The sequence below is a fragment of the Haliotis asinina genome, chromosome 9 (genome assembly GCF_037392515.1).
Source record: "Haliotis asinina isolate JCU_RB_2024 chromosome 9, JCU_Hal_asi_v2, whole genome shotgun sequence".
Classification (NCBI taxonomy): Eukaryota; Metazoa; Mollusca; class Gastropoda; order Lepetellida; family Haliotidae; genus Haliotis; species Haliotis asinina.
The window spans coordinates 24,157,653-24,182,298 of record NC_090288.1 but is presented as its reverse complement, the minus strand read 5'-3'; the positions used below and the strand labels follow the sequence as shown (position 1 = coordinate 24,182,298).

At 37.5% G+C, this 24,646-nt stretch overlaps 2 protein-coding genes across 7 annotated transcripts in view; both read left to right on the top strand.

The window, feature by feature from the left end:
- The window catches only part of LOC137295790 (phosducin-like protein), a 94,024-nt gene that overhangs the window by 57,821 nt on the left and 11,557 nt on the right, over window positions 1–24,646 (top strand). For all 6 annotated transcript variants that reach the window (XM_067827336.1, XM_067827335.1, XM_067827338.1 and 3 more), the window contains 4 exons: window positions 2,764–2,889; window positions 7,239–7,366; window positions 19,562–19,664; window positions 22,685–22,798. In XM_067827336.1, coding sequence (XP_067683437.1) covers window positions 2,764–2,889; window positions 7,239–7,366; window positions 19,562–19,664; window positions 22,685–22,798 — 471 coding nt within the window. The remainder of the gene's footprint in view (window positions 1–2,763; window positions 2,890–7,238; window positions 7,367–19,561; window positions 19,665–22,684; window positions 22,799–24,646) is intronic.
- Window positions 7,953–13,664, top strand: LOC137296424 (uncharacterized). The gene is made up of 7 exons (XM_067828219.1): window positions 7,953–8,102; window positions 8,770–8,902; window positions 9,207–9,354; window positions 11,907–12,072; window positions 12,592–12,724; window positions 13,135–13,285; window positions 13,481–13,664. Exons 1-7 carry the CDS (start codon window positions 7,953–7,955, stop codon window positions 13,653–13,655), a joined length of 1,056 nt encoding a protein of 351 aa, XP_067684320.1. The 3' UTR covers window positions 13,656–13,664.

Below are 24,646 nucleotides of genomic sequence, written 5' to 3'. Positions count from 1 at the left end.
TAAAAGGGTGATGTATATGTACAATGTTGTCCTGTAGTCAAGTTTTTTTTTCTTGTTTTTTTTTTCACTTTTTATCTCAGCACACCAATGTTACAGATGATAGAAACAGAGTATAATCATGGACAACAATTACGTTGCATTGAAAAGAAACAAGTTCATGGACAAGGTTTCATTGATAATACTGATAATAGTAGTAATAAAACAAAAGTATTTTATGAAATCTGGCTGCTGGAAGCATCAAAGACTGGAATTGTCATCTCTCAAGGCTAGAGCCTTCAAATTTACTTAAACATGTTCAGGAGAGATCTGTGGTTGACAGTGTATTTCTCCACACCTGCAGATTACCCTCATGCTAGTGCCTCAGACATAAATATCTGACATATATACTGACACCTGAGCCCTGTTTCACAAAGTTCTCGTAAGTGTAAAATCTTGTAACTTTTTCTGGTAGCATTCAAACTTCCAATGTTACAGTGTAGGAGATACGAATGCTATAAGAAAAGTTACAAGATATTCAACTTATGAGAGCTTGGTGAAACTGGAGTCTGGTGCCTGTGCTGTTGTGGTAAATGACAAACTTTACTCCTTGATATTAAGTTGGCACCTTGAACCTAATGGCTAGGTCACAAACATCATATATACTTGCAATATTAGCATTTATGTGGGTGTTGACATAGTGCCATCACTAATATGGTCATCCTGTGGTTCCAGCTCAGTAATGTCTTGGACCCAATTGCACAGAGCAATCTTAGTTACAATCAATCTTAGGCCCCTACAATCGACTTCACAATCACCATACGATTGCCCTAATCCACTTGCGCAAAGATGATATTAAGACAGCATGGACTTAAGATCGCAGTCTTAACTATGATCGAACTCTTCAACGCTGGAGGTAGAGTTTACAGTCTACAGTTCTCTGCAAATGCAGATAGCATGCTGCGCAAATAAAACGTGGAACTGGTTACTGCACACAACTGACATACCTTCCTTAATCGCACCTTGCAGCATTTTCATGGAAAGAAAACAAAACCAAAAGCAATTTGGTAAGCTGTGTTCTCATTGGTCAATCTCAAAGGTTACCTGACGTGACCTCCCATAAAGTTTTGTTAGACTCAGTGGTGGAGTGTAACGAAAAGTACTGAGGATAAGTTTACTTAGACTGCTCAACAAGTGTATTTTTCCCGTTTGAAGAATACTTGTATTATATTTAAAGTACATAGATCAAAACTCTTGTCTCTCTTCAGATTCAATTTTTACCAGTAGAAAAAACATAATTTTGTACGTTATCCAACTGTAGATTATTTCAATGATAAACTAAGACAAAATCATTGAGCGAAAAGAAATGTGTGGAGATCTGCGCTGTCACAACAGAACATGCATATTGTATTTGGGCATGGCAGATTTCATGGCAAGGGCATAATATGCAAATATGCAAAGGGAAACCACTCACATCTTGTGTGAAAAGTAAGATTAGCTGTCCTTGAGTTTTTGAAAAGGTCATGGCCACTGATAATCGCATGCAGACACCTTTCGTTACGATCCTTTTCTTGAGCATCACAAAGATATGGTGTTTATACTTTTTCCAATACTGAATCGGGTGAGAATTGTACTCTATGATATTGACTCGAGAATGATGTTGTTCACTACCTCAAATAACGATATTTCAGACGTTAAATCGATGTTGCATTCTCCGTGTTGAAGTGTCAAGGGGAATCATACAGTTTTATGCAATATAAAAATAATCCCCAAACGTGAAGCTAATTATTTGTGGGAAACTGACACCAACTTGAACACCAGTTTGCTTCTGACAACAATGATCTTAGCTCCTTAAAATTGTTTCCGACCAATTGTATGTTTTGATTGTAACTTACAATGATCTTAGCTTACAATCGGTTTGTGCAAGTGGATGGCAATTGTAGCCAAAGCCTAAGATTGCAATCATAAGGATTTACAATAATTGTAGGTCTAAGATCATTTTGTGCAAGTGGCCCCTGGCAGCAGACATTTGAAGAAGAGAATGTTATAAATGGAATAGTATCAGCAACATAATCTGTGCTAAAGCACATGAAGCATAGTGCTGGTATTGAAAACTGGGAGTAACTACACGCCAAGTCACAGTAGGATGCATATCATGATATAACAGTCAGAATATTATACATATCTCTTGCCAGGAGAAAAGAATACAAAAGACTTTTGGTTTAATGAACACATTAAGTCACTTACATGATGCTGAAATGTCTTCTGAGGTGCTTCACCTACATTTTAGGTGAGTGATCACATGATGACAGACTGTTTCTTTCTTGTCACAAAAACTGAAGCCCAAGTCATCCAAATTAGGTGGCTTGTTGGATACGTCAGCATTTCAACTAGAGTGGAAGCTGCTTGTGGTTTGTGATTGGTTGTTGAGTATGGGTATGGGTATCAGTATGGGACTTGTATCATTTTGTATTGCAGAACTTGTCAGTATATCGTGCAGGCCACTTAACATAATGCATTGTTTTGTGGTAATTCTTTGCTTACAGTCCACCCATGGTACAAACATTTTGAGCACAGACTACAATAAACCTCTGTCTGAAATCTGAATTTATTTTATTGAACTCTCAAACTGTATTTAGTTTAAGTTTTTGATAACATACAATTATTAATTGTGAAATATAGAATGAGTGAGTTGAAATTTGAGAAAGTATCAACTGAGACTTTGAAGTGATGGATAGTGGTACCAACCCCAACCAACTGGGAAATCCAAATGTTCTGCTCTTTCAGACAGGACCAAAGGGCGTGATCCGTGACTGGCGTGAATTTAAACAACTAGAAACAGAAAACAAAGAAGGTCAGGAGGCAAAGAAACGAATGCTTGAGAAGAAATTGTCGAAGACATGTCACTCTTATGTGAGTATGCTTGATAACTCAGTCCGAATAGGTAATGTATTCTGACGATGGGAAGCTGTGTGCTGTGACACAATCACTTAATCCTGAAGGTGTCAATCAATGGATTGTGTGGTCAACTCAATTATATGCAGACTGGTATCATACAGGTGGAATGTTGCTAAAAGCGGCGTTAAACAATAACCAGGTTATTTTATTGCAGATGTCAAATTTGTATATCTCAGCCAAATGGTGGGGTGGGCTTCGTTTCCGGAGCAGAACTCTAAAAAATGTTAACTATTTTGTGCAAAAATTGGTACATATATCAATCAGAACCTATAGTGGTGCCTTTTGGTATTTACAGGAATTTAAGCCCCTGGCATGTAATAACTCAGAAACCGTTCAGTATTTTTAGACCAAACTTGATAGATATAGTAATCTCAGCCAATGGTTGTGCCTTTTGCTATTTACAGATTTGGGGCATTTATATTTTTTTTGTTTTTCCATGTAACATATTGGTGTTAGTCTTATGGTGGGGTGGGCTTCGTTTCCGGAGCAGAACTCAAAAACCGTTCTATATTTTTCTGCAAAAGTTGGTAGATATATCAATCAGAACCTAAAGTGGTGCCTTTTGCTATTTACAGGTTTTTGTGAATTATTATTATTTTCTGAGTTTCCATGGAAACGTTTCGGACAGAAGCTGAAGTGGTGCCTTTTGCTCTGTACTAGATCATGTGATTTGTTATTTTCTCAGTTTCCATGGAAATGTTTTGGACTTATTCTGAAAAGTGAGAGGTGTGTTTCATTTCCAGAGCACTCAAAAACTTATTAATTTCTATTAGTAAAACTTTCTAGATATGTGTGGCAGACCCCAAAGTGGTGCCTTTTGGTTTTTAAAGGTTCTTGATATGTATTATTTTCTTGGTTTCCATGGAAACGTTTGGTCTCAAAATTGAGGGGTGGGCTTCGTTTCCAGAGCACAACTCGAAAACCATTTCATATCTTTCAACAGATCTTGGCAGATATATGACTTTGTGACTTTGCTGGTTATAGATATATGGTGTTTATAATTTTCATGAATTCCATGGAAACAATTCAAACTTAGTCTAAAAAAGCAATGAGTAACTGTCAGATTATTTGCCCTTTCAAACATGTGGGGGCCAGGGGGATATGTCATCTTCTGATGACTCGTGTTAATGAGCTTTAACATCTCCCTTCGTAAGACTGCACTAGACCTTACTTGAAGGCCTTGAAATATCCACACCATTTTTGTATCCCATTCTGAATAATGCAACAAGAAATAGTGCTGATATTGGCATGCAACCACTGGTACAATATATCATGATGTTATAATTTTAGTCACGACAATATTTTGTATTGTGCACTGAAACTGTGATACAATACGCCAGCTATAAAAAACCTACACATCAAAACAAAACCATTTTTAAGTGTTTCGTAAAATTCTGCCAGCATTGTCTAATGTTTATTCGGAAACGGGATAATTAAGTTATCACATAGACTTTGTGAATGTTAATAACATGCAAGCAATCTGTCTGACAGTCTGATAAAATGTTTACAGTGTTCCCAGAAATTATTGAGAAAATCTTTGTTTTTTTTCTAATGATGCTAAGATTGGAAAAAGGGCTTTCACTATACACTAAGCATACTAAATAAGGGAGACAACTCTTGAAGGCTTAGAAGGCAGCTCATTACATCAAGAGTTATCTCCCTTGTCTGAGCAGACAGCTTCCTGAGTTGACATGGCAGAATTTACAGCAAGAGAGAAAAGAAAGCTCATTCTAGATGATTTTGAAAGGGGTGAGGCTGATGCTAAAGTGTTAGCTTGTAGACATGGTATTCCTCTGTCTACAGTTTACAGAACTTTGAAGAATTTTCAAACAGGAACTGGGATAGAGCACAAAGCAGGGGCAGGTCGGCCTAGGAAATTCAGTGTTGTGGATCGCCAAAGACTTGGGCAGATTGTGAGTAGGGGCAAATTGAAAAGTGTTGAGAACATCAGAAATGAAATGATTAGCAGAGGAAGTCCTCAGGTATGCAATGAAACAGTTAGGCAGGAATTACAGAGACTTAATTGGGTGAAAAAACGTGGAATTCCCTCACCGTTGATGAAAGATGCACAAAAGGAAAAACGTTTAAACTGGTGTCAGGCTCATGAAAATCAAGATTGGGATAATGTTTTCTTTTCGGATGAAAGTTCTGTTTGGCTTTTCCCTAATTGTGTGAAAATTTGGACCAAAGATACTGTCAAACCTATCTACCAGCGACCAAAACAAAGCCCGAAGTTTCACATGTGGGGTGGCATATCGGCTCGCGGAGTGACGCCATTGTGTGTTTTCACGGGAAACTTGACAAAAGAAAGATACGTTGACATTCTAAATGGTCACCCTCTTCCGACAGCACAAACATTGTATGAAGATGATTGGATTTTCCAGCATGATAATGACCCAAAACACACTGCGCGCTACACAAAACAGTGGTTGTCGGGCGAAAATGTTCAAGTTTTAGACTGGCCCAGTTACAGCCCAGACCTAAACCCAACTGAGAATGTGTGGGGAGTCATGAAGGACAGAATAAACCAAAAGGGACTGAGAAATATTGAAGATATGAAGGCCGAGGTGGTCCAATATTGGGATACCCTGTCACACGATTACCTACAAACTTTGATGGGTAGTGTGCCTAGGCGTATTCAGGCATGCATTGCTGAGCGAGGAGGTCTAACAAAGTACTAAGACAAGACTGAGACTGTAAAAGGATGATGTTTTAACATGTTTATGTAAGTAAAACGCCAGAAGTTAATAAACGTAATGAGTTACATGACGCAACATGATTCTCAATAATTTCTGGGAATACTATACTTATGAAGGGAAACTAAGTACGCATATGTTTTAGTCATAAAAACAAAAGTCTTTTGTTTTTTTCTTGACGGATACCACGATCCAACAATATTCAGTCAAAGTTAAACATTAATGTATCATTACCATTTGAAGTATCATACCTGGATATTCAATAATGTAAAACTTAGTATCAATTTATTGTATCAGTGGCCCATGAATTGTCACAGGACACCACTGCCCTGGACTGAATCTTTGTAGAAACAATTGAATGCACGTAAACACTGCACTACAGTGTCTATGAACATTATCACAAGACAACAGCCACTGGTGCATCACCAAATTATTGTCCAGCATGAACTTGCTGAGATTCTCATTATAACGTTTCAGTTAGTTCAGTAAATCTATATTCAAGCCAAAAGTTAGTAGATAGGAGTTGAATTCTTAAGCAATTTCTAACCAACATCCAACATGAATGCATCTTTGCTGTCCCTGTGAACCAGTTTGATTTCTTACTGCTGTTACTGTGTATTGTTCTTGGATCAGTAGCCTCACATGCAGACAAACATGACTTGAAAAGGGTTCTTTGTTTCTGAGTTTCACTGCTTATGTGTATGCAAGGAGTAAGCTGTCAACTGATGTGATGCAGGTTGTGATATATACTGAAGCGCAAAAGAAGTTGCAAGTTGATTTAAAAATGACTTAATTTGTGGAACCCACAATCTTGAGACTATGAAGAAACAATAGACAAGTGATTGTAAAGAAATGAGTCGGGATCTCTTGTGAAAACAACTCTCAAGTTTACTGTAAAAGCATTTGTTATCACTGCACCCTGACACGCCAAAAATGTCATGAAACAGCATGTCAGTCAGTGGCACCTGTGACCTCCATTTGCTGCAATGCAGGCAGCGCAACCAAGTCTCATTTAGTCAGCAAGTGTCAGAAAGAGGGCTTGGGGAATTTGATTCCATTCCTTGACCAATATGGCTTCCAAATCCCTAAGGATTTGAGGTGGAGCAGCTGTCTGTATCCGTCTTCCAATTTCCTAATATCTGTCAGAAAAACTTCGTAGATATATGTGGCAGACCCCAGCTTGGTGCCTTTTGCTATTTACAGGTTTTTGTGATTTATCATTTTCCTAGTTTCATGGAAACATTTCGGACTTAGTCTCAGAATGGAGGTATGGGCTTCGTTTCTGGAGCACAACTCAAAAACTTCTAAACATATTTCTGCGAAACTTGGCAGATATGTAGGGGAGACTATTTCATATCTTTCAACAGATCTTGGCAAATATATGAGACAGATCTTGAAGTGATGCCTTTTGCTGTTTACAGATATATGGCATTTACATTTTTCATGACTTCCATGGAAACGATTCTAACTTAATCTAAGAAAACATCAAGTAACTGTCAGCTGATTTGTCTTTTCAAATATGTGGGGTCCGGGGGGATATGTCATCATCTAATGACTCTTGTTTATTTAACTGTAAAATGTTTTGAAACTTTTCTTCACTTACCACAGCTTAATGATGACTCTGAACAGACCAAGGATGAAATGTCTTTTGAAGAGCTCACAGAGTTGGAGGATGAATTTCTGCAGCAATATCGTCAACGTAGAATGGAAGAGATGAAGAAAATGCTAGAGAACAGGTAAGATTAAGGAAATTATTTCAAAGTTTCTGGTCCATCACCAGAATAGATAATCTGTGAGTTGCTTTTCATGAATTATCACTGGCCCACTGTGGTTTCCATACTTCATTATCAGTTCATTTATAGACTTATCCTATCTCACGATTTGCACTTCCCTATCTCTCTACGACACTCAGTGGAAAGAATTAGAACTTTTCCTGTAGGCCTCTCTTGTCCATACGCCTGTGTCCCTCAGACTGTTCTCCTTATAGAACAGGGGCGGTATTCATAAAGAAACTAAGATTTTTCCTAAGTCGTAACTTAAGTTTTTGAAAACTGACTTAGCTAAGTCTGAGACTTAAGTTGATATTCATAAAGCAACTTAGTCAGAGACTTAGCTAAGTTTCCAAAGACAAACTATGTTTTTTCCATAGTGTGTACCCGCGTGATCACCAGGGTGATTCCGAGTTATTTTTAGACTTTGGACTTTGGAACTCTTTCACAAAAAGGTGTGAAAATCGCTTTTTGGGGATTTCCCGATGGTTATTTATGGCAGACGACACAGTGAGGGTTCTGCGCTTGCGGTATTTAAACATTGTCAAAGAGAATGTCGGAGGCAGAAGCAAAGAGGAGAAAACCTAACTGGAACAAAGATGAAGTACTGCTTTTGACCGAACTCGTCAAAACAAACGCCAGTGTGCTGGAAGGAAAGTTTGGTCCGGGTGTGACATCGGCGAAGCGGCAAGAGGTGTGGCAGGTAATGTAAACATTCAGTCCGACTGTCAAATTGTAGTCATGAATACAGAAATGCCTTAGACTACGTGCCACACATAGATCTTATTTGTTTTGAATTATATGTAAGCCTTGGAGATGTACGATTTTCCCTTTTCTATCCTGATTTACGACGCTAGTCTTATGAAACAAACAAATATTCATCAAACACTGGAGAAAAATACAGCCAAAATAGACTGATGATTAGCCAAGGTCACACGACGAAGGAAAGGAACATGCATAAACGGAAAATGTTTTCAAAGTGAACATGATCTCAAACAAATAATTTGATGAGGCTACAGCACATATTATCTTGAATAATTGTAAATGTTTTGATTGTTTTATCTACTGACAATTCACTGCCTGCAGAACTGGGACTAAAATTTAATGTGAAAGCTTTAAGTGATACCTGTTAAAGTATTACCATCAAAAGTTTTGGATCGATTTATGAACTTTAAAACAATGCCAAGAATGTATGGAAAATTTAAGAATAGGATATGCTTTCTCCCAAATGCACTGCCTCTTACTTGTTCACAACAGTAAAACAGTAATTTGATTTCAAACATGTTTTGGCTGTGAGACAGCAATTCATAAGCAGATAGTAACACATATATATCATAATAAAGGATGACAGTTTTCATTCAAATCAACAGGTTATTACAGCAACCCTGAACTCTTCTGGTTTGCATCCAAGAACTAAGGAAGAGGTAGAAAAAAAGTGGAAGAACATAAAGAGTCTGTCAAAACAAAAATATTCGGACTTCAGCAGAATGACTAAAGGAACAGGCAAGTAACCAACTTCAGTTCATAAATACTGTATATGTGTCACAGGTGTTAAATGATAACGATCAGTCTTATGCCAGTTGTGTTGATAAAGAAGTTATTACTGATGGATGAATATTCAGTAACAATCTTCTCTGCATATTTGTAGTTGTATTTCTTTTATGAAGGGTAATATTTTTTTTAAAAATGTGATCCAGAACCAAATGGAACAGTGATTGTCCTATTTTCTTATTCCAATGGATATATATATGAAGTTATTTTACATAAAATATATCACATTAATGATTGTGATTAAATTTTAATATAGGAGGTGGACCAGCCCCAACACCAGTCAGCCCAGTGACCAATGCTGTCATTGATATTTTAGGCCAGGACAATGTGGCACTGACAGGAGTGCCTGGGTCACTTGACTCAACAATGCTGCAGGTACTTGACTTTGTACCAACTGATGAAAGGTAAACATGAATGATACGAAGTACCTTTTGTTTAGAACATGATCACATAACTTGTGCATAAATGCGATGACACACTGTTGGTGACACACTGTTGGAGCGACAGTGGGTCCCAGATCCATCATTCCCATCTGTGGGTGGTACTTTTTCTGTCCTTGCATATGTTGTGTAGGACAGCACATGCTATGATCACCTGATATAGTTAGGGATAAATGAAATTACATTCAAAAGTCAGTTAAGGCAAAGCCAGGCAATATATATTTTGAGATGATGAACTATTCTATACATATGCTACCCATCAAAAGTTTAGAATCACTAGTGTAAATGTAGCCACATACTTCAGTCAACTGTTCAAAAATATATTTTGCAAAGTAATACATATTGTTGAAATAACTGTTTACATATGAATTGATGTATTGTGAAAACATATGAATTGATGTATTGTGAAACAGATTTGTAACATTGAAAAGATTATTGACATGTGTTCAATAAATGATTAGACTCTAGCTGTGAAAAATGCCATTTCCTTATAAAAAAGTTACACCAAACTGCAGCTTTTCACATGTACAATACTTGTACATACTTTAAACAGTTTGATGAATGATCCTCATGCAATTAATCATACATCCTGCAAAACTGTAATTTCTTCTTCATAGTTTTGCCATTCAGCTTTGTTACCTTGTCATTTTTTTGTATAATTTTTGAAGCAAGTAAAGTGTGCTAAAGACATAACTGTTGTTGATTATATTTTTCTTACCTTGCAAGCCTTATCAGGTTTTAACCTGATTTCCCCTTGAAGAACAGGAAATCTGCGCTTGAGTTGGCCAATTGCCCTTTCATCTGGGCTCCTTATTCTTTTATGTGATCTGGGTTATGAAAAAAACATAATAGAGTAAGCCTGTACATAAATCTGCAGCACTTCAAGAATTGTTTGTCTTACCATGTAAACTGCCATTTATTCAGTAAGTAACTCTGAAAATTAAAAATAACTAGTAATTCATTAACATAGTTTATTTTGGTGGATTATTATGTTTTTGGAAAAATAATTCCTAGTATTATTCAGCACACTCATAAAGAGCCTACATCCTGATTACGGTTATATTATTTATATGCATCATTTTATATTCGTAATTCTTATATCCTTATAAAAATTTCGCATGTTACTTACACTGTTTTTGTATTTTTTCGTACCGCTTCGGTTATCCAGACTAAATGTAACAACGATTATGCACTATAATAATTAATGACAATGAGTCCCCAATGTTTATGAGAGGTAAATACAAGGGACACCACTCTATGTTGCAATTAGCAACTGTACACGGAAGTTGACGTACCTGTTGTAGTTTGTTTGTGGTCCAGCCAATGGTCTTAGGAAAGGGGTTAGTAGCCACTTGTTACAGGGGTAACAACTGTCACCGAGAAGGTGACATCCGATGGGAACAACACCTCGGTCGAATAACTGGTAGAGACCGCTGTTAGTCAATATGCGTGAGTCGTGTGTCGATCCAGACCACCGAGCGACAACGTCAATTATCTTATCTTCGCTATCAAAAGCGATCTGTGTATTGATGCTGTGGTAATTATGCCGGTTTACAAACTCATTTTCGTTTTCTGTTGGAGCTTGAATCTGAACGTGTGTTCCGTCGATCATCCCCACCACTACGGGAAAGTGTGCAATCTGATAAAAGTTTGACTGGTCACGCCTGATGTCACGAAGTTGCAGGGGGAAGCAAACGAACTGTTTGACAATCCTGTCAGATGACAAACTTCGTATGCAGTCATTCACAACTCTGGAAATAGTTGGCTGGCTGACACCTTGGTCGTCCGCATTACACAACTGAAATTTTCCGGTGACAAAATACCTCAGTGTGATGACTGTCTTGTGTGGCATCCAGTGCGTGGTAACGGGTGGTTGTGGGCTCTACGTCTGGCGCTATTAGACTGGCAACGAATCTAATGCCATTCCCATCAAACGGTATCGCCGAATTAGTTCTTCATCACTGGTATTCAACGAGACGTGGCCTTCTTTGTTGAAATCAACGACGCCTCCTCGCTAAGGCAGCCATGTTGTTTACTGACTTAAGTCAAACACCTTCTAGTTAAGCCAACCCCTGCCCGGTCTTAAGATTTAAGTCAGAAATTGCCAAAACTTAAGTCTAAGCTGCTTTATGAATATGACTTAAGTAAAATCACAAAACTTAAGTCAGAAAGAGTGAAAAACTTAAGTTTTTTTCTGACTTAAGTTCTTTTATGAATACTGCCCCAGGGGCGGTATTCTAAAAAAGTCTAAGATTTCTCTTAAGTTTTGTCTTAAGTTTTCAAAAATTGACTTAGCTAAGTCAGAAACTTAAGTTCGTATTCATAAAGTGACTTAGTCAAAAACTTAGCTGAGTCGGAGGTTAAGTCGATCATAAACTTAAGTTCTTGGCCGCGGTGTGTGCGCATCGTTGCTAGTGGGAAAATACCAGCAACGGAAAACTTCAGGTGGAACTCTTTAATGCAAGAAAATAAAAAGTGACGTCAAGCGGGGATTCCCTTCTGTCATCGGAACGCAGACGACAAGAAATCATGGCCGAGACCGATGCTAGCAAGAAAAGAAAACCCAACTGGCATAAAGAAGAATGTCTGCTGTTAGCAGAATTAGTGAAGGAGAGGAAGACTGTAATAGAGGGGAGATTCGGACCGGGTGTGACTTCGGCAAACCGACATGAGGCGTGGCAGGTGAGTGCATTCAACACGTTAAAGAACGTCTTATCAGGATAAATTTGATAAGACGTAATTATGTATAATTACCTCATGAATTGATGGTACATTGTACAATAGGAAATATATACGAACCTTCAACATCATCAATTAGTATAAAAATTTACGAGCACCATTTAATGCATTTTATCAATTTTTGTGTAAACTGATTTTTTTAAAAATGGTTGATTTGCACCAATTCCCTCCTTGTAATATAAAGTATTATGCTGTCAGTAATGATTGTTTATTTACAGAAATTTCCATACATTCTTTTCTACAGACCAAAAGTCGTTTGCTTCAACTTATAATGTCCCTGAGTAATGGTACACAAATACTAAATCAGAGAAATCATTAATCAAAATGAAAAATTACTTTTACATTAATTTGAAAATTGTCATGTTCTCTCCTGAAACAGAAGAATGCCAAAACCAAATTTATTATTTTCAAACCAAGGATCCAGGTAATATTAATCCAAATGTGAACCAATTTTTGTCTTAGAAAATCACAGACACCCTCAATGCAAATGGTCACCAACAAAGAAGCAAAGAGGAGGTCATTAAGAAATGGAAGAATCTGAAGAGTGCAGGAAAAAGTGCTTACAGCACATTCAAGAATTCAACAACTGCAACCGGTAATTTTTAGATTTTATTTCCTACAAAGAGTAATATATCTGGGATAAGGCCTAAAAAAATTCTTGGGGTTCCCATGTCTCTACTGACCCAAAATTTTCCCACTGACCATAACAATTTTACTCACCATAATAAATCCGACTTTCTTTCAGTTATGTAAGTATTTTAAAAGCACAGGAGAAAACCTAAAGTAGTATAATATCACACCATTGTGTATGAATTATAAAATCACAAAAACATCAACTTTCAGTTTTGTGTGAGGTAAATCTGTTCATTGCCATGAATAAAATTGATCATCTATATTTCATATGAGCAGGTGACTGTGGGTTGATTGTGTAATATTTTTAATCTCACCAATGCGGTATGTTATAGTAGCATAATTAATTCAAAGTAAGTCTGACTATATTTTCAGGCGGTGGACCACCCCCAACACCTATAAGCCCTGTCACAGAGGCAGTGGTGGACTGTCTTGGCAGGGATAACACTGTCCTAACAGGGATTGGGCCAATGTCAATGGATTCAAGCTTCATACAGCTCCTTCAGCTAGACCAATCCTTCGAAAAGTAGGTAATAAGTTATTGATAGTATTATATGAGTTCACCAGGCTACATGCATGACTGACTGTGTCAAGTCATAATTTAAAATTAGAAATTAGTTAAAACCTTCTTTTAAGATATAAAATAAGAACAGAAAACAGGAATTGAAAAGCATATGTATTAAAACGAATACAATATTGATGATATACGTTTATGTTTCAGAGAGTTAGAGCCATCATTGGCATCACCATCAACATCAGCATCAGCCTGCACATCAGTCTGCACATCAGCTACTTCCTCAGCAGTTTTGGAAAAAGAGAAGTTGTTACTGGAAATTGAGGTTCTGAAATTACAGAAAATTTATCTTCAGTCAAAAATCAGGAAATTGGAAGAATAGCTTTTCACATATCCCACATCAGTGTATTTTACTAGTTCCAAATATACAGAACAATCTTTAACCAGCACAAGTATTGCTGTTATGAAATTGTTGTTGCGTGTGACTTATCCCTAAAATACAAAATTGTGTATGTTATCATTGTTATGTCAAAGGTAGACATCTCTTGTGTAATTTTAAGAGCTAATGACAACCAATGAATACAAACTTAATGAACAGTCAGAATACTGGAAAACAACACCTTGGATTTTCTTTCACTTGAATTGTTGGTACAAGACATTATCTTACTCTGAAATTATGGCATATTTCATGACTTGCATCTGACATTTTCGCATATTTGGAGGCTTTACTTTTAATGTTATCCAATATTGTTACGACTGATATGACCAAATGTTATCTGTACACTTGAAAGATGATGTCCACTGATAATCTACTTCAGTTTTGGAATAAATTGCATCTTATTTCCGGTACATGATTTTCAGGGCCAGGGGGAATTGTGATCTTCGTAAGACTGGTGTTGATGTTTAAGATGATATACATGTATGTGGTTAAATTAACCATGGGGTGAGGTTGAGCCCCTTTTTTTATATCAAACGTTTCAATTTTTTATAGTTTTATGGCTTGTTATGATGCTGCTATTTAAAGATTGTACATATGGAATATGTTTGAAATCGAATAACTTGAGGCTTAAACATGGGTAATATTAGCATAATTCTAAAGTGCTAGAACTCAGTCTGATCCACTTAACACTTGATGCCATTTTGCACAGAAAAATGAAAACAAGTCAACCTTGACTGTTAACATAGGAAATTTTGCTTTTACCTACATGAATCATCTGGATGAATCCTAGAATGTATTGCAATGCAAACAATTATATTGAGTTTTTCAATGGATGATATTTATTAACCCTTTGAATGAATTCTTCTTATGATGCCATAATCGTAATCTGTTAAACTATTTCACATCAAAGGAATTATTTATTAATTGTAATGTAATTGCATGATCTTATGACAGACTTTAATAGTCTGATGTTTAGGGTGTAAATTATACCCGCTCTACAGAGTAAGGGGGGTATATAGAGTTCACTCTGTCCGTCCATCCTTCCATCCCAAAATTTGGACCTGAGCATATCTCTGAAAGTTTACATGTTAGGTTCACCAAACTTCACATACATGTTAATCATTACCAACAGATGTGCCTTTTGCTATTTGAAAGTTGGGGTTTTTTTTCAAAATTTGGGATATTTTTTACTGTTTCCATGGAAACATGACTATTTACTTGCAAAGTGTGTGCAACATGAGACAGTCTATTTCAATTTTAAGTCAGGTTTCCACAGGAAAAATAATGTGTCCATAAATTGTTAGTCTAATTAGTACATGGGAAGTAGAGGTATGTAAGCTTTGTTCAATTCTACACTTGTTTCAATTATACTTATGATTACATAGCTCTATCAATAAGCATTGATTTATACACTTTACTGTAGTGTGTGAACAGTGCTCATTGTTCTCATGTTACCATGTTGGTTATTTATAAACTGCTATATGTAATATAACTCAACACTGCAATTAGTATATTGTTAGAATATACCGGGATGCATCATGTGTTCTGTTCTTATTGATACTGTATTGTAGAAAATTGGGTTGGTTTCAGAAACTAATCCTTTCTACCAGTCCTAATAAATGTTGGAAATAATTTTGATAGTTGCTTCAGTCAATCAGTAACATATGTCATCAGACTTACATGGAAAGTGAGTCCTTTCAAACTGCTCCCTGTACCGAACTCCCATCAAACCTTGTGGAGGCAGGACTGCTGGTGCTGCGGCTGCATTGCGCTGTTGTTGCTGTGGTATACCATCAGCTGGTGGAATTGGAATATTACGTTCCTTGCAAATATTATGCAAAACAGCGCTGGCCATAATGATCTGAAACACATGAAATGACACAATGGCAAAATCTCCAATGAACATGGCACATCTTATTACAGCCACTTACATGATATTACTAAACTGAGTGATTTCTCAATGACATATTTGTATCCCTTCATTTAGCTTCTCATTTTTACCTTGCAAGTTCTCTCTGGGGATTGTCTGATTTCACCATGAAGGACTCCAAATCTGCGCTTCAGTTGGCCAATTCCACGCTCAACACAACTCCTTGTGATCTTGTGTGCTCTGAAAATAATTGTCTTAATATCAAAATATATCAAAATAACTTTGGTTCACACCAGTTTAAAAAAAAAAAAAAAAAACATGAATGGGGTTAATAATGATATTATTGTATTTATTTGGTGCCTAATATGCTCCATAGAGATGCTCAGTGGCACTGTAGCAACATTGGGAAAGGAAATAGTTCACACAGCTTTACAGAAGAGAAGCATGAATTGATAGGTGTTAAGTAGATATTTAAGAGTTTGGGTTCCTTAATCTTCTTATGTTATTTGAATTCAATTTTACTGAAAAAAATTCAGGTATATTATTGTCAGAATGTGCATTATCATAAAAAAAAACTAGAAAAAGTTGAAGATAGATACAAATTACTTTGATGTGATCTGATCAGTGTTTTGTGTCAGTGCCAAATGAATGTTCTTCATTGAAACACATTATTATCAAATCATTGAATTTATATTATTATTATTATTCAAATGATTATGATAATAAATATGATCATCTGTTGGATATATACTTGCATGTAACGCAAAGGTTTAATTTGGTTATTTTTTTTCCGTATTATGTTGTATCCAATTATGATCGCAAGTTTTTACAAACTAGCAAGGGAGGTTACTCCAACATTTTGTGGATAGTTCTTACCGGTTGTAGCGTGCCTGACTGCCGGGTTCTGGACGAAGGAATGGAGTAAGCAGCCAACGTTTAGACGGATAACCACTATCACCGAGAAGGTGACACCCAGCTGGCAAGTTGTTGCTCTCCATTAAACGGAAGAGGCCTCGCTGAGAGAGGATTCTTGAGTCGTGTGTGGACCCAGGCCAGCGTGCCACGATGTCAATGATACGGTCGAAGGGATCAAATACTACCTGACAAATACAAATCCACAGAAACAAGATTACAAATTTCTTACAACCAATCGACGATTCAAACTTTTGTGAGATTTTTTGGAAATAAGCTTTGAGAACACAAATATATGAATGTGTGAAGAAAGTACCTGTGTGTTTATGCTGTGGTCAGTGATGTCGATTGACGTAAACTTCCTCATTTACAGTTGGTGCCTGTATTTGTATATGTGTGCCGTCAATGACGCCGATCACCCCTGGGAAGTTCGCCGTCCGGTGAAACTCCACCTTGTTGCGTTGACACTCTGCGGGACTGGGAAAATGTATAAACCGTGCCACCATGGCAGGGGCGGACAAGGCTTCAACAGTCGTGTATATCGCACGTGAAACGCTCGGTTGACTCAACCCGTGATCATCCCCATTACACAATTGAAACTTGCCTGTTGCCAGAAACCTCAAAGTTACTAAGAGCTTTGTTGTTGCATCAATAGCATGATTCCGTCCAGTCAGTGGATGTATTTGTGCTCCAATAAGTTGCAATAAAAACCTAATACCTTGTTGATTCAGTCTGTATCTTCTAAGTAGTTCCTCGTCATTCATATCATTGAATCTGTTGGATCTTGGTAAATATACACGTTGTGCGGCTGCCATTTTGGTTAGACTTAAGTTGAAATCCTATATATATGCCTACATGGGTGCAGGCTTAAGAACTAAGTCAAAAAACAACAAGACTTAAGTCTAAAACTTTTATTGAATATGACTAAGAATAAAGAAGTGATTTAAGACAAAACTTAAGTTTTTCAAAAAAAACCTTAAGTCATTTTTATAGACTTAAGTTTTTTTAGGACTTAAGACTTTTATAGAATACCGCCCCAGGTCCCTAGTTCCATCATGAGCATACAGCATGTCCCCCTGTCTACCCATGTGACTACCTCAGAGTGATCATTCTTCTTCTTGTCGCACCACTGTGTGTGACGTATTGTGAGAGTTCTCAGTTTCCCTTACAAGTTAAAGTGAAAAAATATATCATGGATAGTTGAACCTAAGGTCTGTAATTTGGGCACAGAGTAAACAACTATTTCTTCCTTAGATCCCTGTTTAACTGCTTATCATTCGAAGATTCCACTGTTAGTAGGTGATGGTTTTACTGGCACATTGTCAGATGTCTGCAGTACTCATTAAGTACAGTTTCTTGTACTTTTGTGTTGGGTCGAGAGATTGGCTTCATTTCCAGAGCAGAACTAAAAAATCATTCAATGTTTTTCTGCAAAACTTGGTAGATATATCAGTCAGAACCTAAAGTGGTGCCTTTTGCTATTTATTAGCTTTTGTGATTTATTATTTTCTTGGCCTCTGTGGAAACAGTTGGGACTTACACTGAAACTAGAGGGATGGGCTTTGTTTCTGGAGCATAACTGAAAAACCGTTCAATATTTTTTGGGGAGGGGGGGTGGGTGTTGGTATATCAGTCAGAACCTAAAGTGGTGCCTTTTGCTATTTACAGGTTTTTGTGATTTATTATTTTCTTGGTTTCCATGCAAACGTTTCAGACTTTGTCTCAAACATGAGAGTTGTGTTTTGTTTCTGGAGCACATCTCAAACACTTTGTAATATCTTTCAACAAAACTTGGTAGGTATGTGTGGAAGATCGCAAAGTGGTGCCTTTTTGCTCATACAGGTTTTTGTGATTTATCATTTTCTCGGTTTCCATGAAAACGTTTCAGACTAAGTCTGAAAATGGACATCCTCGATATCTCCAGGGTATACGTTCCGAAAAGTCTCCACTATACCCTGGAGGCGGCCCAATATTTTTATTACCTCCCTTTGCTGGCTCCGCATTCTGGCAGTAGCCAATCAGCTCGGCCGCCGTTATGACCGAGCTTGCCAGTGTCAACAAAAGCAGCAGTCGCAACTGAGAAGGTTTGCTCGCCGTGCGACTCACAATTTGGGGAAATCATACAGACAAATTTATAGGTCCGAAACTTTTTAAATACATATGCAAGAACCCCATCTACCTCTTTCAGAGAACCTCTGCATGGTTTGTTTGCCAAGTTTAATCGGTTAGATAATTTAAAAAGCAAGAGTGAGTTGTGATTGGTTCGCTCAACTTCCCAGCGTAGACACCTGACTGGATAAAAAGTCAGTCAAGGGAGGTAATAAATTTATCGGGCAGAGCCGTAGATGCCTTCAGGGTATAGTGGAGACTTTTCAGAACGTATACCCTGGAGATATCGAGGATGGAAAATGGAGGGATGGGCTTCGTTTCCAGAGCACAACTCAAAAACCATGCGATATTTTTCTGCAAACTTAGTAGATATACCAGTCAGCACGTACAGGATCTTGTGATTTATCATTTTCTCGCTTTCCATGGAAACATTACAGACTCAAAAGTGAGAGGTGTGTTTCGTTTCTGTTCCATTTTCTGCATTTTCCCTTTGGCATGATAAGTCAGAACCTTTCCAATTTCTACGAGTATGGTATGAGTAATGCCAAGGAGTTTCATGGAGCAACCCATCTCGAGTGAGCCTACAACTGACCATGCTCAATGCATTACGTGAGCAACCTGCCAACAACATTAGATGGAGCTAGGATGTGTTTGGGCGAGATGTCAAAGAAAGAGGCTTTGTGTATGGTCATTTCCACTACCTGGTCGTAAGATTAAGAGAAAGTGTGTAATATGAGAAAGGAAAAGTATTTGTCAATGTACCATTTTAAGTAAATATTTCCAGTTTCTGTACTCAGTGGCTAACTCTATTTTCATCACTTTTGGAATGTTCCTAATGATCAAAGTATGATTGGTTCACTGGTATATTATACCTATTGAACCAATTTGTTGGTAACGTATACTTTTACCTATACTTTTTCAACACAAATCTGAAAACATTTCTTGTTCTACTTTTCAGGCCAGTGTTTGGAAAAGTCCTTTCATTATCAGAAGGTGACTTACTGACAGCTATAGATAATGAGAAGTCACAAGTTACAGTCATCATTCACATCTATGAAAAGGTTAGTGTAGTGATCTATATTCATGAAGAGTATTTTGCCATTGGTAGAAAAATTGATGGCTTTGTTTTCTTGTTGATATTGTATGCTTTTCTAAAAGTACTCCCACTTGACATGAGATCTCTCACTGATCGGAAATGATTAATAGGAAAAGCCCCATTCAGAGACAACTGCCATATAGCTGGAATATTACTGTGGTTTTAACCACCAATCAACGAGCCAACCTTCTCTGGAACAAAACTGTCAAACCTAATTACTATTTTATGTTGAAGTTTGCTAAACTGGTACCTTTTGGGGATTTATTGTCCTCGCTGCAATGCTGAATGGGTTGACAGTGTATTTATCAGCGTCTGTCTGTACGTATGTACATCCCAATTCTTGTTCACGCGATACCTCATGAACTGTTGTACCCAATGTCTTCAAATTTGCCTTGACCTAATTCCCAGGTCACCACAACACTTTGACCACTTTTCGAACATTGCACCCATTGTATTCAGTTTTGTCGACAACCTACATTGGGTGATTTTGGAAACACCAGCCTTTTCAGGCATCTTGTATGGGGCCAAAACATAGAAAGTAGTGAATGTGTAATGTGTTAGTGTTATGAATATTTCTATCTTGAGCAGCAGGGAACATAGCCTCTATTTTTCAAAATGGATTTCCACTGAAAATGAAGGTACAGTCCATTAGAATCAGAAACAGACTGGTGAAAAAGCAGAAACAGAAAAGCCAGTCATGGCAGGGGACATCATAAGATCTATTCCAGGAGATCTGTTGGTTTCTCGTACGTTGTAGTGTCATAGTCACAACTTAAGCTGGTACCAACTTGTTTTTAACCCATTCGAGGAAAACAGCACCATTCATCTCAGAATGGTATTATGTTATTTATGGACTTTGCCCTGAATACTAAGTCGCAGCCAAGGAGAAAGCCTTTGCTGGAGCAACCAGCATGGAGAATGATTAGTCTCTCTTCATTCCCTAGAGGCAGCTTTCTGTGTGACCCCGTATCACCCCCATTGGGTACCCACTGACTGCTGGCAGAGTGTGAGGCATTGGCCCAGGTCTCGTCCAGGCACACTGGCTCGAACCCTTCCTTGCGCTTCTTCTTTATTACTCTGTGAAAAACAAATTCTCAAGCAAACAATATCAGGGCGTTCACAAAGTACTGACCTATTCTCCACAGAAATTTTTTATAACGGTGCCCAAAAGAGTGTAAGAGTCGCCAGAGTGTGTACATTGATACTCTGAGGTTGTCTTCTTGATTCAAATGCTTTTTAAAAATTTTCAGCAACATGTATTTGTTTTCAGAATAGAGCTTGTTGATAGACTGTCTTGAAAGGTTCTTTTGAAATTTGTCCAAATGTTTTAATTTGTGTGATTCTGATACGACACCTACCTGCTTCGCATCACCCTCACAATGTGTTTGTTCCAGAACATGCTGATACTTCTAAAGCTTTGATGCCCGTTCAGGGAATTTATTAATGGCATAAAATGGTTTGCCCCTTTCAGCTTTAGCACAGAAAAAATCGTACTCATCAACTGTTTCACGTCAGCATGCAACTTCATTTTTTCATCAGGCATGTGTATCCTGTGCACGACAAGATAGTGTCTGTTCCGTTTTGCATTTTCAGTGATAATAGATTCTTAAACATCTTTTTAGGTGGAGTCCGGAAAATCTTCAAGTATCAGAAAGCTGTTGGGTAGAGCTGTCAGTAATAGATAAGCATGTGTAATATTTATATTTATGTGGCAAATTTGTTCAATGATGAAATTTGCAATTCATCAGTTCGTTTCTGACTCAAACGGACGGTAATGTAGTCAGAACTCTCAAGTCATTGACTAAATCTTAGCAAAACTTACTGGACATATCAGTCCTGTGGTACTTTGGTGACTGATCATTTTGGATGTTTAAGGATAAAACCTGAACATCTTCTGTTTTTTCGAAAATACAGTAGAACACAGATATAACGAACTCCAAGGGACCAAGGGATATAGTTCGCTATATCCGTTGTTCGTTATTCACGTTTGACCGCCATATTGGCTTATAGAGATGAAGAGACACGTATATACATGAGCTACATATTTTTATTCTTGTACATTGACATTAAAATTCTGATTTCATTGTTCAAATACATTATCTAGAACATGTTTAACAATCACAACAATTTCAACAATATAACACTTAACTGCGTCAGCATTTAAAAAACATGCTGCCAGTATCGAGTAGCGATTCTTAATAATGGAACTGAGTGTTGATTTCGGAATGCCAAAGTCGAGAGCGATGTTTGTCTTCGATCTTACTCCTGATTCTACAGCCTGGATTATCTGAAGCTTTGTGTCAAAGGTGATAGCTTTACGTTTGCCTGCCATAGCGACGAGAGCGAATTGAAGATCCGTGTATCAGTCAAGCTTTTAAACGCGATGTGTTTCTTTTGTTAATTAATTAATGACTATCAAACAATATTGATTCACCGCCCAGGTTAAACAATGTTGATTCACCGCCAACGAGGTTAAACAATGTTGATTCACCGCCCACAAGGTTGGTGTATACCGCTAAGTTGCTGAGTTGACACTGAGCTGACACTGAGTGAGTTTGCTACTCACGTCATTAATTGGGCTTGGGGTCAGGAAATCAGTTCGCTATAACCGTTAATTCGCTACTCACGAGTTCGTTATTCACATATAATTTTAATGATATTATAAAGGGACCATTGACGGGACTTTTAAATTTGTTCGCTATATCCGTTTGTTCGCTATATCCGTGTTCGCTATATCCATGTTCTACTGTAGCAGTTATTGAGATTAGTTTATTTATAGAGCATATGTAGTGTATATGTATATAGTTTTTAATTCCTTTTAAGATATTTGCCTTTGAGCTAGTACTCATTACTACTACTACAAATATTTGTTGTTACTTTAAGCTGTTGATGTGACTCTCATGGGTTTCCAGCAATGCACATAAAAAGCAGTTATACATGAGTTTCTCATTCTACGTATTGGTGATTTCTTCTACTCTTTTACAGAATTCTCAAGCTTGTGAGGCAATGAATGGTTGTTTGATGTGTTTAGCACAAGAGTATCCAAGGGTGAAGTTTTGCAAAATTCAGGCAGCAGCTGCCAGTCTGAGTGGAAACTTTGTAAGTATGACAAGTGTTTTATCAATATTCCATGAAACTGGTAAGGGCATTTTTTAAAACATTATGGTAAACTGAAACATTGATATGACTTGTAGCGGCAAAGTTTCCTCTGAATGTACAGAACCCAGACAGATAAAACTGTAGAAATACCATTGAATCTTTCTGCCTTTTTATCCCCCCAGTATGTAATATGTGTGTGTGTGTGTGTGTGTGTGTGTGTGTGGGGGGGGGGGGGGGGGGGGCAATATTTTTGGACCAAAGTTGATAGATGTAATAATCTGAACCTACAGTTGTGCCCTTTGGTATTTACAGATTTCTAGCCTTTTTATTTATTTTTTGTTTTTCCAGGAACATTCTGGTATTAGTCTTATGGTGGGATGGGCTTCGTTTCTGAAGCAGAACTCAAATACCGTTCAATATTTTTCTGCAAAACTTGGTAGATATATCAATCAGAACCTAAAGTGGTGCCTTTTGCTATATACATGTTTTTTGGATTTAGCATTTTCTTGGGTTCCATGGGAACATTTCGGACTTTGTTATCCCCACGGCATGTAATGCAGGGTGATATAGTTGACACCTCGTCTCCCCGTCCGTAATCATTTTGTTTCCAGAGCATAACTCAGAAACCGTTCAATGTTTTTAGACCAAACTTGATAGATGTAGTAATCTCAGCCTATGGTTGTGCCTTTTGCTATTTACAGATTTGGGGCATTTATATTAGTTTCTTTTTTCCATGGAACATTTTGGTGTTAGTTTTATGGTGGGGTGGGCTTCGTTTCTGGAGCAGAACTCAAAAAATGTATTAATTTCTCGGTTTCCATGCAAATGTTCCAGACAAAGTCTCAAAATAGACGGATGGGCTTCATTTTCGGAGCAGAACTAAAAAACCGTTCAATGCTTTTCTGCAAAACTTGGTAGATATATCAATCAGAACCTATAGTGGTGCCTTTTGGTATTTACAGGTTTTTATCCCCCCGGCATGTAATGTGGGGTGATATAGTCGACGCCCCGTCCGTCCGTTCGTAATCATTTTGTTTCCGGAGCATAACTCAGAAACTGTTCAATATTTTTAGACCAAACTTGATAGATATAGTAATCTCAGCCTATGGTTGTGCCTTTTGCTATTTACAGATTTGGGGCATTTATATTTTTTTCGCTTTTCCGTGAAACATTTTGGTGTTAGTCTTTTGGTGGGGTGGGCTTCGTTTCTGGAGCAGAACTCAAAATCCGTTCAATTTTTTTGTGCAAAACTTAGTAGATATATCAATCAGAACCTAAAGTGGTGCCTTTTGCTATTTACAGGCTTTTGCTATTTATTATTTTCTCGGTTTTCCATGGAAACGTTTCGGACATAGTCTCAAAATTGAGAGGTATGTTTCGTTGGTTTCCATGGAAACATTTTGGACTTAGTCTCAAAATGGAGGGATGGGCTTCGTTCCCAGAGCACAACTCGAAAACCGTTTCATATCTTTCAAAAGATCTTGGCAGATATATGACTTTGTGACTTTGCTGGTTATAGATATATGGCATTTATAATTTTCATCAGATGGTCTCAGTGCAGTGATCTACAACCAATATCACTCCATCTAGCGAACGATTACTTTGGTTGGTGAACCATACATTCCTAAGATTTTTATGCCATTCTTGGATGCTATGACTGTTGTTTCTTTCCATGCTATGACTACCAAGTTGATTATGAGTTTCCTGAATATTATCAGGGAATAGTTTTCGTGAATTACACATACAACTGCATCCAGTCGTTTGACTTCAATATCTGCAGTTCGCCAGCAAACTGCTTGGATGTTGAATTCAGCGACGTTGGAATTAATGCCAACTCAGAAGTTTCAA

Excerpts from the sequence above, each read along its gene's own strand:
- LOC137296424 (XM_067828219.1), top strand. The coding sequence starts at position 7,953 with ATGTCGGAGGCAGAAGCAAAGAGGAGAAAACCTAACTGGAACAAAGAT. Across the intron at positions 12,073-12,591 it reads ACCGACATGAGGCGTGGCAG|AAAATCACAGACACCCTCAA; the intron begins GTGAGTGCATTC and ends TTTTTGTCTTAG. Across the intron at positions 13,286-13,480 it reads CTAGACCAATCCTTCGAAAA|AGAGTTAGAGCCATCATTGG; the intron begins GTAGGTAATAAG and ends TTTATGTTTCAG.